General features: G+C 38.7%; 3 protein-coding genes across 4 annotated transcripts in view; 2 read left to right on the top strand and 1 right to left on the bottom strand.

The window, feature by feature from the left end:
- Positions 1–8,847, bottom strand: part of LOC120568395 — a 66,928-nt gene extending 58,081 nt beyond the window's left edge. Inside the window, exons 1-3 of the mRNA XM_039815909.1 lie at positions 8,786–8,847; positions 6,183–6,262; positions 2,537–2,620 (exon numbers count right to left, since the gene is read on the bottom strand). Of these exons, the coding sequence (XP_039671843.1) occupies positions 2,537–2,555 (19 nt within the window). The 5' untranslated portion in view covers positions 2,556–2,620; positions 6,183–6,262; positions 8,786–8,847. The remainder of the gene's footprint in view (positions 1–2,536; positions 2,621–6,182; positions 6,263–8,785) is intronic.
- A 1,086-nt stretch (positions 8,848–9,933) lies between these two features.
- On the top strand, positions 9,934–16,149 carry cryz (crystallin, zeta (quinone reductase)). Its single transcript, XM_039815914.1, has 8 exons — positions 9,934–10,151; positions 11,154–11,306; positions 12,179–12,342; positions 13,268–13,319; positions 13,412–13,561; positions 13,782–13,883; positions 14,917–15,012; positions 15,206–16,149. The coding sequence occupies exons 1-8, from the start codon at positions 10,044–10,046 to the stop codon at positions 15,365–15,367; spliced, it is 987 nt and encodes a 328-aa protein (XP_039671848.1). The 5' UTR covers positions 9,934–10,043; the 3' UTR covers positions 15,368–16,149.
- A 153-nt stretch (positions 16,150–16,302) lies between these two features.
- The window catches only part of lrrc53 (leucine rich repeat containing 53), an 8,588-nt gene continuing 8,387 nt past the window's right edge, over positions 16,303–16,503 (top strand). For both annotated transcript variants that reach the window (XM_039815911.1, XM_039815910.1), the window contains exon 1: positions 16,303–16,503. This exon is cut by the window's right edge and continues 3 nt beyond it. The gene's annotated coding sequence lies outside the window, so the exon portion shown is untranslated.

The raw sequence follows: 16,503 nt of genomic DNA, 5'->3' as shown, positions 1-16,503 counted from the left end.
CGAAATTCAAACTGTAAATATACTATAGTTATGCCGAAAGTGTAGCTAGCCAACTGCAATCGTTTCCCATTGTTTTGAATGGGACATATAGCTAGCTAACTGCTCGTCCTAACAAGACGCTTTGCGTCTTAAAAATTCCTTAAAATCAAATCGGACACAACGGTTAGCTTTATAAGACATTGGGGTAGATGTTATAAAAGTGGCGTGACAAAATTCGTAAATATATTCTAGTTATGCCGGTAGCTGGCCGCGGAGCCCCATTGTGCAGTTTCCACAAAGGGTGACTTTGCCCTGGGTATGGAGCCCAGCAGGCTGCCGCTTTCTCGTCAGACTGTGTGGAGCTCCTAAAGTCCGACACATCTTACCAAATTTGCAATTAGCCATACATTTTCGTAAAACAGCCCATATTTGAGCTTTATATAGTTGATTTCTCGCATAAAAAAGTCTCAGAAGTGAATTTGGTAACGAAACATTGCAGTGTCTGAAATATGAGATTCTGTCGCGTCTCTAATGTATGTGTATTGGGGATTCGCTCAACCAATCAGCGCGCGTCTCTAATATGTGCGTATGGCAAGTCGCTCAACCAATCAGTGCGCGTCTCTACGTGTGTGTATGGGAATAAGGCTCAACCAAGCAGCGCGCAGCTCATCTAAATATTCATGACCATACCATATTTGGAAGAAAAGCTCTTGTTACAAATAGGGCCAAAACACAGGGATGCATAAGGGCTAATAAAATATCAACCAGGCCATTTTCAGCCCAACCAATGTTACATACCCCATTAGGAGACCATAAGGAACAGTGTGAAATACCCTATATAATCATTCTATCACCCCTTTAAATAGGTGAGCTTGTGACTGGGAGGTCGCCGGTTCAATCCCCAGACCGACAGAATAAAATCTGGGTGGGGAAAGTGAAAGAGCAGCGCTTGTCCCTTCCTCATTACCACCACTGAGGTGCCCTTGAGCAAGGCCCTTAACCGCAACTGCTCCAGTGGAGCTGCTCAGTGGCCAGCAGATCAGACTGTGGTTGTACTGGGCAGCTTCCAGGTATACAAGTGTAAGTGTGTGAATGTGACAGGTTGTCGTTGCAAATGAGAATTTGTTCTCAATCAACTTACCTGGATATATAAAAAATTAAATAAAAATGTATACCAACTCGTTCTCATGCCAACTCGTCACATACCGATGCTTTGTCATTGGCATCACTTGTCAACACATTGGATAGCCCTGCACATCATACTGTGACGCTCCGCTACGGTCATCTTTTTACACACTGGTAACATAGGTTTCACATTGTGAATTTAAAAAACCCCACTTGGTTAGGGTTAGAATAAGTATGTTTGTAACGTAACTAAAGTGATGCACACGACACGTACTAGACACAAACCTGGACGCCTCCTGGGTGAAACCTATGTTGTTTGACCCATCCGCCACCCAGACCTCCAACTAATTTAAAATTACATACCACATGTACTGCATGGCAAGAAGTGTTGCATTTCAGTCAGGCATGTACCGTGCTGCTCATAAGTATTCATACCCATGCTGAAGTTGACTAAAAAGAGGAATAAAAAAATCATCTTTTGGAAATTGATCTTAATGCCTTAATTAAAAAATATGGAAAAATCCGACCTTTTTTTGAAGCACCAATTTTTTTGTGAATGAATAATGTATCATAAATAAATAAATGTTCTTCCTTAAAATACAGGGGTATAAGACCCTTAACTACCTGTTAAATTCCCATAGAGGAAGGCAGATTTTTATTTAAGGCCGGTTATTTCATGGATCCAGGATACTATGCGTCCTGATAAAGTTCCCTTGGCCTTTGGAATTAAAATAGCCCCCCTCCCCCCCACATCACATACCCTTCACCATACCTAGATATTGGCATGGGCTACTTTCCATAAAATATCACCTCCAAATGCAAATCAAACCAGCTATTAGGCTAACCGACATAAAACCATGCCAATCTCTAGGTATGGTGAAGGGTATGTGATGATGTGGGGGGGCTATTTTAATTCCAAAGGCCAAGGGAACTTTATCAGGATGCATAGTATCCTGGATCCATGAAATAACTGGCCTTTAAAAATAAAAATCTGCCTTCCTCTATGGGAATTTAACATAGGAGTGTGTATAATTATGGCCCCTGTATTTTAAGGAAGAACATTTATTTATTTACAATACATTACTCATTCACAAATTTTTTTTCTACAAGATGATTTTTTTATTCCTCTTTTTAGTCAACTTTAGCATGGGTATGAATACTTATGAGCAGCACTGTAGATTCGCCACTTTGTGATGCGAGAGAACGCATATGTGAAGTTGCAGTGACCGATTCAGGATGGGGTGAAGCCTCTGCTTACTGTCTGTCTGTTCTGTCACTGAGCAACAGTTCTTACTGGTTCTCATATTTAATGTTTTGTTGGGACTGACCAATCAAAGGATTCAGGGCTTTCAGACTGAATTTATCAAATACTCTTTTTTTTTCTATATAATGTAGAGAGAGAAGAGTGTTATTCAGACTAATAAAGACTCACCTATTGCTGCAGTTGCCATGATGTCACTCTGCTGCAAACATCAGAGACTAATTCAACTGGAAGCCAACTGCTGGGTGTGAAAACCTACAGAAAGCAGAATTTAAATCTTAGTCACATCATAAAAAAGTGTCTCAAAGCAACTTGGAGCTCAGATTGGTTACTGTGATAAACAGATTTGTTTGTACATTTTGCTAAAATTAAGGATTGATGTTAGCTTTAAGGATGATTGTTTTTTTTATGTATAATATAATCACATACATTAAGAAATGACTGTTTTGCTGTCACCTTCTAATTTCACAGAAAAGAGATCCAGTAAATAAATAAAGCTTAATTGAAAAAAGGTAAACTCCATGTAATCAAAAATGGCAACTACAAAATGTAATGTAAAGTTTTAGAGATTTAACAAAATAAAACATAACCTTTTTATATGTTATGTCAACCCTATACTGTGCCTCTTCCTGGGAGAAATAGAAAAAATAGAGAAATAGTTTTGCAACGTGCTTATTAATGCGCCCTCTGACCAGTATGTCGCACTGTAGCCCCACCCTGACCATCCACTGATGATTATTACACTGTAACGTCTGATTCCTCTCTTCGTTTTTGTAAAACATTTTTTATTCATTATTATTATTTTTATTATTACTATTATTATTATTATTCTTGTTGCTAATTACATTCTTATTCCTTTTTTTTTCTTTTTTTATGTTCTCTGTATTGTCCTACCTATAATTATATAAAAAAATAAAAATAAAAGCATAACCTTTGTCCGAGTTGCCTAGAGACACGGTTTTATATTGTTACATTATCAATACTGATATCAACCAGTCTTGTGCTGTTGAAAAATCAGTTTAATTGATCTACAATATTGACAGATGAGTTTGCGTTTCATTACATTACATTACATGTCATTTAGCTGACACTTTTATCCAAAGCGACTTACATTTTGCTATACATGTCAGAGGTTGCACGTAGAGGTCGACCGATAGTGGATTTTATCGATACCGATAGCTAGGTTGGGCCCTATTTGCCGATAACCGATTAATCGACCGATAGTATTTAGAATTGATACTGGATAAAACAGTTGACAAAACACATACATTTTTTTCAAAAAAAGTCCAGACACTTTTGCCAATAATCAAAATAATAATGTCATATTTATTGATATTACACCCACAGCAATGCTACACAAGCATGTGTGTTGTCTAAAACAGTTCTCCTACATATTTGGAGTCATCCAGTGCAAAAATAAACATAATGAGCATTATAATTCATATAAAGGACAAACTATTTACATTTCTTAAAAAAAGGCCCAAATGTATGCCAAATCTCAAACAGTTCAATTCTTCTCTGTAGAATGGGCTTTTTTTGAAGAACTGTAAATAGTTTGTCCTTTATATGAATTATAATGCTCATTCACTGGATAGACCTACAACCAATCGGAGCAACGGAACTCAACGCAACTGTCAACAGAACTCAACACTGTGTATCGTCTCCATAGCAACCACTCTTTGCACAATGCATTCGTTCTAACTTCCGACTTTTAGACCTTTTTGAAGCTGGATACTAGGGCTGCAGCTATCGATTATTTTAGTAATCGAATATTCTACCGATTATTCCATCGATTAATCGAGTAATCGGATAAGAAACACTTGTTAAGAAATACTTAGTAAACAGCAATAGTAAATATTTATTATTGCTGTTTACAAAAAAGGAAACCTGTAGCTTGTATATATACAAAAGACAGGTTTCCTTTTTTAGAAAAAGCAACATTTTTTATTGCCAAATTCCAAGACCCTTATAAAAAAAAAACATTACAATAGTACATTTTTGGTGGCCCAAATGTTAATATTTTTCACCCCATCCCCTTCTTGCCTCTGGCTCTTTGCACTGGATATGCAAAAGAGCTGTTCACTGACCAGAGGGTATATGTGACTGTACGAAGCTTACAGCAGGGCTATTCAACTACACTGTTCTGGGGGACACATTTTCAGAAGCCTAATACACAGTAAGGAGCATAGCTATATCTATGGTGAGGAGAAAGAATAAAGAATGCATGATGACGTCATTCACGTGCACATTAAGTGGCCATGCTGGGGGGAGGAGCCGGTTTGTCTCCGGCAGCAGCTAAGTTTCCAAAGATTAGTAGCAAACTAATAAACCGTTAGACTACAAACCGACAGCTTTCGTTTTAGCTTGTTGGTAAAACATCGCTATTAGCAGAGTAGCATGTTGTATAGTTAAACACGCTATTAGCAGAGTAGCATGTTGTAGGCTAGTTGTGTAAAACATCGCTATTAGCAGAGTAGCATGTTGTAGGCTTGTTGTGTAAAACATCGCTATTAGCAGAGTAGCATGTTGTAGGCTTGTTGTGTAAAACATCGCTATTAGCAGAGTAGCATGTTGTAGGCTTGTTGTGTAAAACATCGCTATTAGCAAAATAGCATGCTGCAGGCTAGTTGTGTAAAACAGCGCGGTGGACGAGAGCAGCAGACGTTAGCTACCTTGTGTCGGGTTGGCTCCGTGGAAGGAATGATTACACTGGATGTTTGTTACAGAGGTGATGTAGCAGCATGTTTGCAGCTTAAAATGATCCCAAACTTTCTGTCGTTTTCTCTCGCCTGTCTCTCCTCTTAGACCCTCGCTATTTTCGTCTTCCTTCATTTGTAATCTGGGCCGTCAGTCTTGTGTTCATATACTGTCTGTGCTTGTGTTGTGTCCACAGATGCGCAAACCTCCTAATAATCCTCCGTGCGGAAACACAGTGAGCCGTACAACCTTAATTACATTGATTTAACGAAGCTTCGAGGCAAACATTTTTGCTTCGAGCATTTTTTGTAATCGAATTATTCGAGTTATTCGAGGAATCGTTTCAGCCCTAGCTAGAAGGTGCCCCAACTATTTTCTTTTTTTACATTTTGGTCGTCTTTTGGACACTTGGTCGACACTTCTGCCGCATTTCCCAAAGTTTTTTCACTTTTTTAAAATGTTTTTGGTCACTTTTTTCCACGTTTTTGTCGATTTATTTTCTTCAAATGCTATAAAATTGAATAAAAAACTGAATTCAATGAAAGTAGCAAACTGATCATTTATTTGACTTGTGAAGACCGTTGTATGGAACCATCCGAGTTATTTCTTTTTGAAAAATGAGTTGAAAGAAACCCAAATTTCTGATATAGAAACTTTTTTAGGGTTAGGGTTAGAATAAGTATGTCTGTAAAGTAACTAAAGTGATGCACACAACACATACTAGACACAAACCTGGACGCCTCCTGGGTAAAAGTCCTATGTTGTTTGACACATCTGCCACCCAGACCTCCAACCAATTTAAAATGACATACCATGTGTACTGTATGACAAGAAGTGTTGCAAAAGACAGGCGTGCAGATTCACCACTTTGTGATGCGAGAGAACACATATGTGAAGTTGCAGTGACCAATTCAGGATGGGGTGAAGCCTCTGCTTACTGTCTGTCTGATCTGTCACTGAGCAACAGTTCTTACTGGTTCTCATATTCATATATAGTTTTGTTGGGACTGACCAATCAGAGGATTTTAATTCAGGGCTTTCAGACAGAATTTATCAAATACTCTTGTTTTCTATATAATGTAGAGAGAGAAGAGTGTTATCCAGACTAATAAAGACTCACCTATTGCTGCAGTCGCCATGATGTCTGCTGCAAACATCAGAGACTAATTCAACTGGAAGCCAACTGCTGGGTGTGAAAACCTACAGAAAGTAGAATTTAAATCTTATTCACATCATAAAAAAAGTGTTTCAGAGCAACTTAAAGCTCAGATTGGTTACTGCAGACAACAATGTGAAGGTGTGTTTGTGATAAACAGATTTGTCTGTAAATTTTGCTAAAATTAAGGATTGATGTTAGCTTTAAGGATTATTGTTTTTCATGTATAATATAATCACATACATTAAGCAATGACTGTTTTGCTGTCACCTTCTAATTTCACAGGTCTCTTAAAAGAGATCCAGTAAATAAATAAATAAAGCTTAACTGAAAAAAGGTAAATTCCATGTAATCAAAAATGGAGATTGTCAAATGTCAAATTCAGAGATTCAACAAATTAAAACATAACCTTTTTATATGTTATGTCAACCCTATACTATGCTGAGCCGTGTGCCTCTTCCTGGGAGAAATAGTTTTGCAACGTGCTTATTAATGCGCCCTTTGACCAGTATGTCGCACTGTAGCCCCACCCTGACCATCCACTGGTGTTTCCTCTCTTCGTTTTTGTAAAACATTTTTTATTCATTAATTATTTTTATTATTACTATTATTATTATCATTATTCTTGTTGCTGATTACATTCTTACTTCTTTTTTTATGGGGCTTGTTGTTCTCTGTATTGTTCTGTGAACTGTCCTACCTATACATTAAAAATAAAAATTAAAAAAACATAACCTTTGTCCGAGTTGCCTAGAGACATGGTTTTATTTCATTACGTTATCAATACTGATATCAACCAGTCTTGTGCTGTTGAAAAATCAGTTTTATTAGATCTAAATATTGATAGATGATTCTGCTTTTCAATTTGTATTTATCTTCAGTTGAGCTGAAATGCTACTGATATTTTGCCTCTTGCCACCAGTCCAACCCAGTGTAGCGATTTAGTATCTACAGCAGTTATTTCAATGAGTCAGATACATATTTAGTCAACATTTAGGTAAATATAAGTATATTAAAGGATTCGGATTGGGGTAAAAAAGAAAAGCTTCAGATTGGGATACCTTGGCGGAGGTAAAAGACAAATAATTGGACACAGGGATTGTTTAGTGTCATCACATGTTTGATTTAAGTGTAAATGAGTGTGATGGTGCGTTGAAAGCAACTGTTTTTAATCTGTTCTCTGACCACATGCCATCACACTCATGAAATCAATCAGCCATGTGATGATGACAGTGAACAATCTCTGTATAATAACCATGCACCACCTGAGTTCAATTCCTTTAGTGTCCAACCATACCGTAATTAGCCAATAAAGCTGATTTTGATTTTTAACAACAACAACAACAATAATAATAATGTTTTAACAGACACATCTGGGACGAAGTTGGAAACCAGAATCAGCTACAGTGAAGTTTAAATACAGTCCTAGCCCTCACTAACAGTCCCACATTCCTGAACATGTTAGATAATGTGGGACAGCATTGTTAGGTAAAGTGGGACATCATTTTATGCTTTATGCAAGCTATAAATTATAATATAATCAACCATTATCAGCATGATGACCTACAAGTCACACACCACACCTTTGGAGACGAATGAGACCTGATATTGTATTACATTGTTAAAACTGAAATGGCCCAATACAGCCAAAACATGTGTTCTCCTCTTTCTACATTGCATTTCATGGTTGTATTGCTTGTTTAACAAAATGTTTTGCATTTACTAAGTAGCAAAGAGGCCGTTCTTTTAATATAAAAATGTCCCACTTTACCAAACAAGCAGTCGCACTTACCCTGAGCATGCTGTCTGAGCGAGAGAGGGGGTCATGGTATGTTTGAAGGTGTATAGCTTCTAAAAAAAGGTGGATTCCCATTTCATTCCAACATAGAAATGTTAAAATGGCCTAAAACGATTTATAGAGTCACTCACTGGAGTGAGTCAACTTTTTTTTGGAAGTCTACAGGAGCATATAGGCTACCAAGAAGTGTCCCACATTATCTGAATTCACCCTAAAAAGTGTAAAACTTGCTAAATTAAGGTCTTGATATAAGCCATATAAAATATTATCTGTGATGTAGCCGAAACAGAAACATCTTTCTTTATGTAATAAAAATGCTCCAATAGTGCTGAGTGACGGAGTGACTCACATGTAGGCTACTGTAGGCCTACTGTACATAAAAAGAAAAAAAGAAATCAGCACTATATTGACTTCTTTATCTCATATTTGAAATCTCGACAATTTACTTAGGCCTAAATGTGGAAATAAACATTTGTTACAGTCGGTTCAGTAAATCTCCTAATTTCAGTGAAATTTGAAGGATAAAACACCGACTGAAAACATATAAGGACACAGAATCTGTTGGCTGGGTGTTGTTTATTTCCGCTTAAAACACGTAAAGCCGAAAACGTGGCTGGTCATAAATAAAGTGTTAATAGTAACTACAGTGTTCCCACATAGATCAACTATTAATCTATTGATCCATCCATAATACCGATATAGACTACTTTTACTTTAATTAGGGACTTGGTTATTTTTTCTTTATCTAGTTTTAGTCGATTTCACTTACCAGGCTACAGATATCGTTGCTGCGACACAAAAAAGCGGTGAAAGTGAAACTGAAATAAAGGTCAGAGGGGAAGTCCCCCAAATGTTCTTAAGCCTATAGTGGAGGTGTAATTGTTTAGTTTAGGGACAATCTGTTTGATTCTGTTCTCTTCTCATTAATAAAACTAAAACAGTTGTTGGTGTTGTTGTTGTTGTTGTAGCCTATAACCTTTGCAAATATAACTTCTGATAACTGTTTTTATTAGGCTCTAAGTTAATATACTGTGATATTTGTAATTTTTAAATATATTAATATTTTAAATATTTAAAAGACAATAAGAAAATGCTCAATATCATTGAAAATATTTCAATATTCCTCTTAAGTAATAGTAAAGTAGTAGTAAAATGTACAGAGTGGCTGTATAGTCTACATGCATGTAGGCCTATACAAAAAAAATCGAAAATTAAATGGAAAAACAGTCAATTATGAAGATAATTAAATTCAAACAGATCTGCAGAAACTAGTCTCGCTTTGCCAGACCCTCCCCCAAAGCGCGCTGGAAGCTGGAGGAGGTAACCACATAGGGCAACCATAGACACTCAAATACATCCATGTAGACAGTGAAGGCAACGGAGCAATCCCGGAAATGGAAAAGACCATGCAGTTCAGTAGTAAATGTCTATGGTAAATGTTAGAGCCCCACCTTCTGGACAAAACAATGAAAAAGGCTATCACACTAGACTCAGGAATCGGGTTTGAAACATGTTAATAGTCTATGGTTTGAAAAGCTTTTTGCCAGAAATGATTTTTTATCTGAGCCTTTGTGAACATGTCCTTTATAAAGCATCTGTATTTTTATTTTTTAGTTCTTATCTTTCATCTATTCCACAGCATCCAACAGCTATGGGATCTGCTGCTGGTCCTACTGTTGAGAACAACAACATATCTTTGGGGTCAAGCCGAATATTCGGAATCGGGTCTATTCATGTCTATCTATTGATTCACTCATCTACCAAAATCCATTTGAATATTTTCAAATCCTCACGGCAAATATTGATATATTGCTACGATTAATATAGTATGTAATATTTTTCAAACCAGTCAACTGCAGTAGGCTACACTCCGGTCCAGACGGTGACGCTGATGCGCTTGAATCCTGTCTGTAAACCGCAGAAGTAGCGTACTTTGTAAATGTTAAGGAGTGGGACTTATATACTGTCTGAGCGGGACGTCCGTCTTTGGTCTTTGACGTTTGTAAAGCCGTGTGTGCAGATCAGACATGTCGGGCTGCAGGCTGATGAGAGCCATCAGAGTCAGTGAGTTTGGAGCTCCGTCAGTGCTCAGACTCTGCTCAGATGTGACTGTCCCCCAGCCTGGACACAGACAGGTGAGACACACTGAAGCAGCTCAATCACCAGCACACAGTGTAGGCTACAGTTGGAGAGCTTCAGCCATGAATGTCCTTATTGTGCAAGAGTGGCAGTAAAGCTGCTACGCTTTAAAACCACAGTAGTATTTTGAAGTTGATCGGAAAATATTCCCAAAACTGTACAAACTGTATATCTGTCTAAATGGTTACTGGATATCCATATTTATTCCGTTTTTCTTATAATAGGCCTATTCTGTTAATACACTGCATATATCTATATTATTCTTACTACTATTATAATGTTACTGCTACTACATTACATATATCTGTACATGTTCATACATTGTTCATATTTATTCTGCTCTTAGGTAACTGCTTATACACTGCACATATTTATATTTAATTTATTTTACTCTAAACCACCTTCTGTAAACCAACTGTATACTACTTTCTACACTGCACAATATTTCTTGTCCTGTCTATGCACCACCTTTCTTTACTTTGTACATTGCACTTTTCTGCTTTTTTTGCACTTCTGGTTGGACGCAAACTGCATTTCGTTGTATTTGTACTTGCACTCTGCACAATGACAATAAAGTTGAATAATCTAATCTAACAATATTGCCAAAACCTGTCACTTGTCTTTATGCAAACATACGCCTAACTTTACAGCTATTTAGCATTTTTCCTGGTCACATTCAATAGGCTGCATCAGACCGTTCTTAGGGTGAATAGCCCACGACATTGCAATGAAGCCAACCGAGTGCATGTTATGAATATAAAAAAGCAATAAATATAAGATAAAATTTGGATTAAAACATTGAGCTACTATGCAATTGATCTGGGGAAACATATAGGAACTTACTTGTATGTCTGTTGTGCTTAGCCTTTGGCTGTTGTTATGTCCCATAAAAACATTTGTATGTAAATGTTTCTGTCTAAAATGTCGGCTATTAGATGTGGTCTCAACTGTTTTGTATGACTTACAGCTCGTCCATGTCCACTGTCTCTGTGCTGTAGGTGTTGATTCGTGTCCATGCCTGTGGAGTGAACCCTGTGGAAACTTACATCCGGGCCGGGACCTACGCCCGTAAGCCCCCCCTGCCATACACACCGGGCACAGACGTTGCTGGAGTGGTGGAAACTGTTGGAGAAGGAGTCACTGCAGTGAAGGTCTGAGGAAAAAACACATGAGAAATGGTGGATACATTGGACATTATTTTGTTTAGCTTCTAAGATATTATGGCATCCTTGGCAAAAACACAACACATTTACATTTACAATACATTTAAAGCCATGATTTTCTTACTGATAATATACCCAAGCAGACTATTTTACAAACAATTCTGTGGGTGGAGTGATGTTTCTGCATGCCTGTGCTAAATTGAAACTGAATTATTTTACTCTTACTGTTATTGAAAGTCAGTGTTACTGTAGAGTTGGCCTCACAGCCTGAATACTGTCTGCAGGTAGTGTGCCTTCACTAAAAACAAGCTTAGAGGAAGTTAGCCCATCCAGAGTTAAGAGGCAAAGTACACACTGTTCACTAAACGTCTCTGGCTTACACAAGAGTAATACTGATGTTTTTTAGAGTCTACTGTACAGCTTTGATTGGAGTGTATACACTCTGGGATCTACTGTAAACTCTAACTGTTCATGGTCTTCTCACTTCTGCCAAAAATAGAATACTAGCAGAAATATTTCACTTTAAAAACAATAATAATAATAATAATCATAATAGGCAAACTTCAGGATAGTTCTAAAATTGAGACATCAGGGATTACAATCACCTTTACAGTGAGACTACTGCTAAACCTTTGCTTTTGCTTGTCCACTTGTATGGCCAATAGCTTATGGTGGCTAATGCTAGCTAGTTAGCAAACTTCTGGTTCATGTGAACCAATGAGAGGCTGCTGTCATGTTTTACAGTAAATCAGAGTTGTGTGTGTGTGTGTGTGTGTGTGTGTGTGTGTGTGTGTGTGTGTGTGTGTGTGTGTGTGTGTGCGCGCATGCGTGTGCGTGTGCGTGTGTGTGTGTTTCTGCAGGCAGGCGACCGCGTGTTCACCACAGCCACAGAGTCTGGAGGTTATGCAGAGTACACTGTAGCAGCCGATGAGTGTGTCCACAAACTGCCCGATGCTTTACACTTCAGCCAGGGGGCAGCCATAGGGATCCCTTACTTCACCGCCTACAGAGCTCTGGTTCACAAGTAAGACCACTGATACATGCTGGTGGATGAGGTGTCTAGGTCTGAATTAAGCTCTTTACCTTTTCTTTCATATCACTTTTTGAACTTTAGTTGTGCACACAACGTTTTATTTACACATTCTCAAAATGAGTCTTCAACTACATATTTTCTACACATCTCCGGTTGTACTGTACCTGTTAGAACAAATCTATATTAAAAAAAAGTTTGTTTACACGATAACAAAAGGCAACAAACACCTGCAGACTTTGAAATTCTGACACAATTTAACGAGCTCATAACCTAGACCTAGTCTTCAACCCATACAACGCCAACAGATGAAAATGTTAGCACAAATAAAAGTTGAGCGTAGCTTCGCACTGATGTTTCTGCCTTTATTTATTTATTTTTAAATGTGAACCATTTTTAGGAGGTCTTGGGGATGAATAGGGAAGTCAGAAAGCATTAAGAAACAGACTAAAGCATTGTTGGTGTAGCGACTTCTTTGCAACCTCCATAAGCAGCAAAGAGGCTGAGTCAGGGAACTATCACCTGTATGATTCAGATCCACTCTGTGATATGCTTTCAAAGATGTATTATTCAAGTCTGAAAAAACAAAAAGAAACACAATCCAGTTGCCTGAAAAAGACTGCATAAAGGTGAACATGGATGTGGTGAAACTACGGTGAAACTGCGGTCAACAGAAAATGTAAAAACCCAAACTCACCCCCTCTCTAGCCTCCGCCATGCAGGTGTCCAGATATTTAAATAGACTGATTATTGTCAGACCAACCCCTGTGACATCCTACATTACGTAATAGGTGAAAAAACTATCAACCTTTTCATGGGATTTATTTACAATCTTGAAAATATAGAACACCAGACTTAAGCAAGCCAGTTCATTGCAGATTTTATGACTAAAATGTGTTTTACCTGATGTGTGTTGCAGAGCTCATGCCAAAGCTGGAGAGACCGTTCTCATCCATGGAGCCAGTGGAGGGGTACAATTTCTGTGACTTTTTTTCTAATTATATTAAAAATCTAAATGGTTTCCACAACCACATTGCGTGTATGTGTGTGTGCGTATGTTTAGGTGGGTGTGGCAGCGTGCCAGTTGTCCCGTGCTCTGGGTCTCAAGGTGTTGGGGACAGCGGGGACACCGGAGGGAATGAAGCTGGTTCTCAACAATGGAGCTCACCTGGCCTTTAATCACAGAGAAGAGGGATACACCGATCAAATCATGGTATACACACCGTGCACACACACACACACACACACACACCCCACAGGAACACCAGGAGGAAAAGAACTAGTCATGAATGAAGCTCACCAAGCATTTAAACATGTATTAACCTTTATTCCTTAAAGCTTATCTTGGTTCTATCATGTCTATTATGTTTTAGTAGCGGTTACAGAAATATGAATTTTGTGTGTGTGTGTGTGTGTGTGTGTGTCTGTTCCAGGAAGCCACAGAGGGCAGAGGCATAGATGTGATAGTAGAGATGCTGTCCAACGTCAACCTCAGTAAAGACCTCCAGATGTTGGCCTTCGGAGGACGTGTTACGGTCAGTAGGACTACAGGCCAGGGGCCGCATTCACAAAGGATCTTCTCTTAACACAAGCACTCTTCCTAAAATGCACTAAGGGTCCTATCTTGCATCTGGTGCAGCGCAGCGCAAATCCCGACGCAAGTGTCTTTGCTAGTTTAAGACCGACGCAGTTGTCAATTTCCCGTCCAGCGCCTGTGTTGTTTAAATAGCGAATGCACCTGCATCCCTCTGTGCGCCCATGGGCGTGCCGGTCTTACAGGGAGGTGTGTTCAGGTGCATTCTTGGCCTATTGCTATCTTAAGGCAGCGGGAAGTGATCGCACCATTTACCAACAAAAACCTGGTGTAAAGTCAATAGCACAGCATTTCATTGTTATTTTAACAGCAAATTAGTAAAATGCGCCTAGGCTTATGCACATTGGCACACACTATGCTTGTTATACACACACATAGGGAAGTGCAGCAGCACACAAACATGCAAAAGATTACAAATAAACATATTATGGTGCTAATCCGCCATCATCATAGCAATGCGCCAAGGTACAAATGCACCTGGCTTTTAAAGGGAATGGGAAATGATACTCTGATTGGTTTATTGCATATTACGCCCAAAACACACCTATGAATTAATTAAAGCACTAAATACAACCCTTTTGAACCATGCGCCCCGCACACGGACCCGTTTTTCTGCCGTCAAACTAGCAAAAGTGGATTTGGACACGCCCTAAACGCACCTGCACCATGCGCTTCACGCCGTGCGCTTAGATCGTTAAAATAAAAATAATTTTCCTAACTAAGTGTTAACTCTTAAGATCTTCTCACAAAGCTGCTGAGAGATACTTTTGCTAAGGGACCGAGAGAACTCCCAAGCTAAGAGAAGGGACAGGGTGAATGAACTTACTCACTATGGAGCGAAATTGGAGCATGGGGAGATACGGCGCCGCTCCAACATTTAAAAAAACTGCTCAGGGTAATAGTTGTGCCCCAGTGTAGCTTGTTCCTTTACATTTTTCAAATATATCTTTATCTTTCTTTCTCTTTGATTTTAGATCATTGGCTGCAGAGGCTCCATAGAGATCAACCCCAGAGACACCATGGCTAAAGAGAGCAGCATCATGGGAGTGGCTCTTTTCTTCGCTACACCGGTACAAAGCAGTGACATCACACAAGCCATGTTTTATACACACAATTTCTGGGTTTAAAAGCCTACAAACACTTTGGATGATGACATTTGGCTGTTTCCTGCAACATAGCTGTGTTAAAAAAAAATCCTGAAACAATTTTGCAGTTATTTAAAATAACTTTTGTACATCTCTTCCTTTCCTGCTCCTCTCTAAGGAGGAGAACAAGGAGTGTGCAGCGCTGCTCTACGCAGGGATGGAAGCTGGTTGGCTGCGTCCAGTCGTCGGTTCCCAGTATCCGCTTGACAAAGCCGCCCAGGCCCACCATGACATCATTGAGTGTCCCGGGGCTGCTGGGAAGACTGTCTTGACCATGTGATGATGTAATCATATCACAGGTCAAAGGTCACCAAGTAGGGTTTTGGCTGTTCATAAAGGGGAGAGCAAACAATGGTTTATGTGGTTACATTAAGCTTTGAATGATTACTGTTAATTACCTTTGACATTTGAAGGGGTTACTACTAATGTGCTGATTTATCATCACTGCCAGTCTGCAAAACATGCATAAAAAATATACGTTAACAAGATTGATGAGAGCAGTTAAACTGACTAAAAAGTTGCGGGCCACAAAACCAAAACAAATGGCTACAAAAGTGCTCTGTAGAGCTGAGAAGAACTGAGAAGAGCTGTGCGTCTGCACTACATGTGTCCCTATTAACATTACTAATAGTAGTTTGCAGCTTTAAGTGAATGTTTAAAATAGATGGATGTGCAGGGTTTCCGACTGTACATTGGTTCTTATTTAATCATGAAGGTGCCAAAACATTTTTTCCAGCTGACTGATGGTGACAGACACCAGCGCTTGAGTTGTGGACTGATAGTATGGGATTAATTGAATTGTTCACTACAATGATCTCAAGACCCAAATCCCCAAATGTGATCTGTGCTCGAGAATCCCCCACCGTAACTCAACTCGTCTTAAGTCGTCTGTTTGGTGATATCATTGATTTCCTACTGATGGTGGACAGTGTTGCAAACATCCATTCTTTCTTAGACGGAAAATATTTTCTCTATCTTTGATTTTAAAGACACTTGAGAAGATGGGAACTATGCATAGGTACTATATTAAAGCATTTGTAAAATTATGAATGAAAATAAAAATAAAAGACTAACATGACACAACAAATACATTTTTGGAATATTTTTGTGACAATCCCATTAAACAATATTGACATTTGGTGAAAAGGAAATAATGGGAAAGAGTCAAGTTAAAGGCTCGTTTCTGAGAGGTAGCTGAGTCATACACGACACCTGTGTGTCTCAGGTGACAGACAGCTCTACTGAGCATGCTCCACAGAGGGCCACGTAACTTGAGCTAGACAGACACAGTTCCACAGTATTTGCTACATCACTGTAGCAACCAGTAAATGATGGACTTTAAGCCCCACAGTGCTACAGATCACTCTTATGGATTAATATGTCAGAGGAGTGTACCATGTACCAGGTTCTTTTTAA

This window comes from Perca fluviatilis, chromosome 11 (genome assembly GCF_010015445.1).
Source record: "Perca fluviatilis chromosome 11, GENO_Pfluv_1.0, whole genome shotgun sequence".
Classification (NCBI taxonomy): Eukaryota; Metazoa; Chordata; class Actinopteri; order Perciformes; family Percidae; genus Perca; species Perca fluviatilis.
This window is presented reverse-complemented; position numbering and strand designations above follow the sequence as displayed.

Bases quoted from the DNA above. Each gene is read 5' to 3' on its own strand.
- cryz (XM_039815914.1), top strand. From the start codon at position 10,044: ATGTCGGGCTGCAGGCTGATGAGAGCCATCAGAGTCAGTGAGTTTGGA. The intron at 13,320-13,411 runs GTACAATTTCTG...GCGTATGTTTAG, and splicing joins TCCATGGAGCCAGTGGAGGG to GTGGGTGTGGCAGCGTGCCA. The intron at 13,884-14,916 runs GTCAGTAGGACT...CTTTGATTTTAG, and splicing joins CCTTCGGAGGACGTGTTACG to ATCATTGGCTGCAGAGGCTC.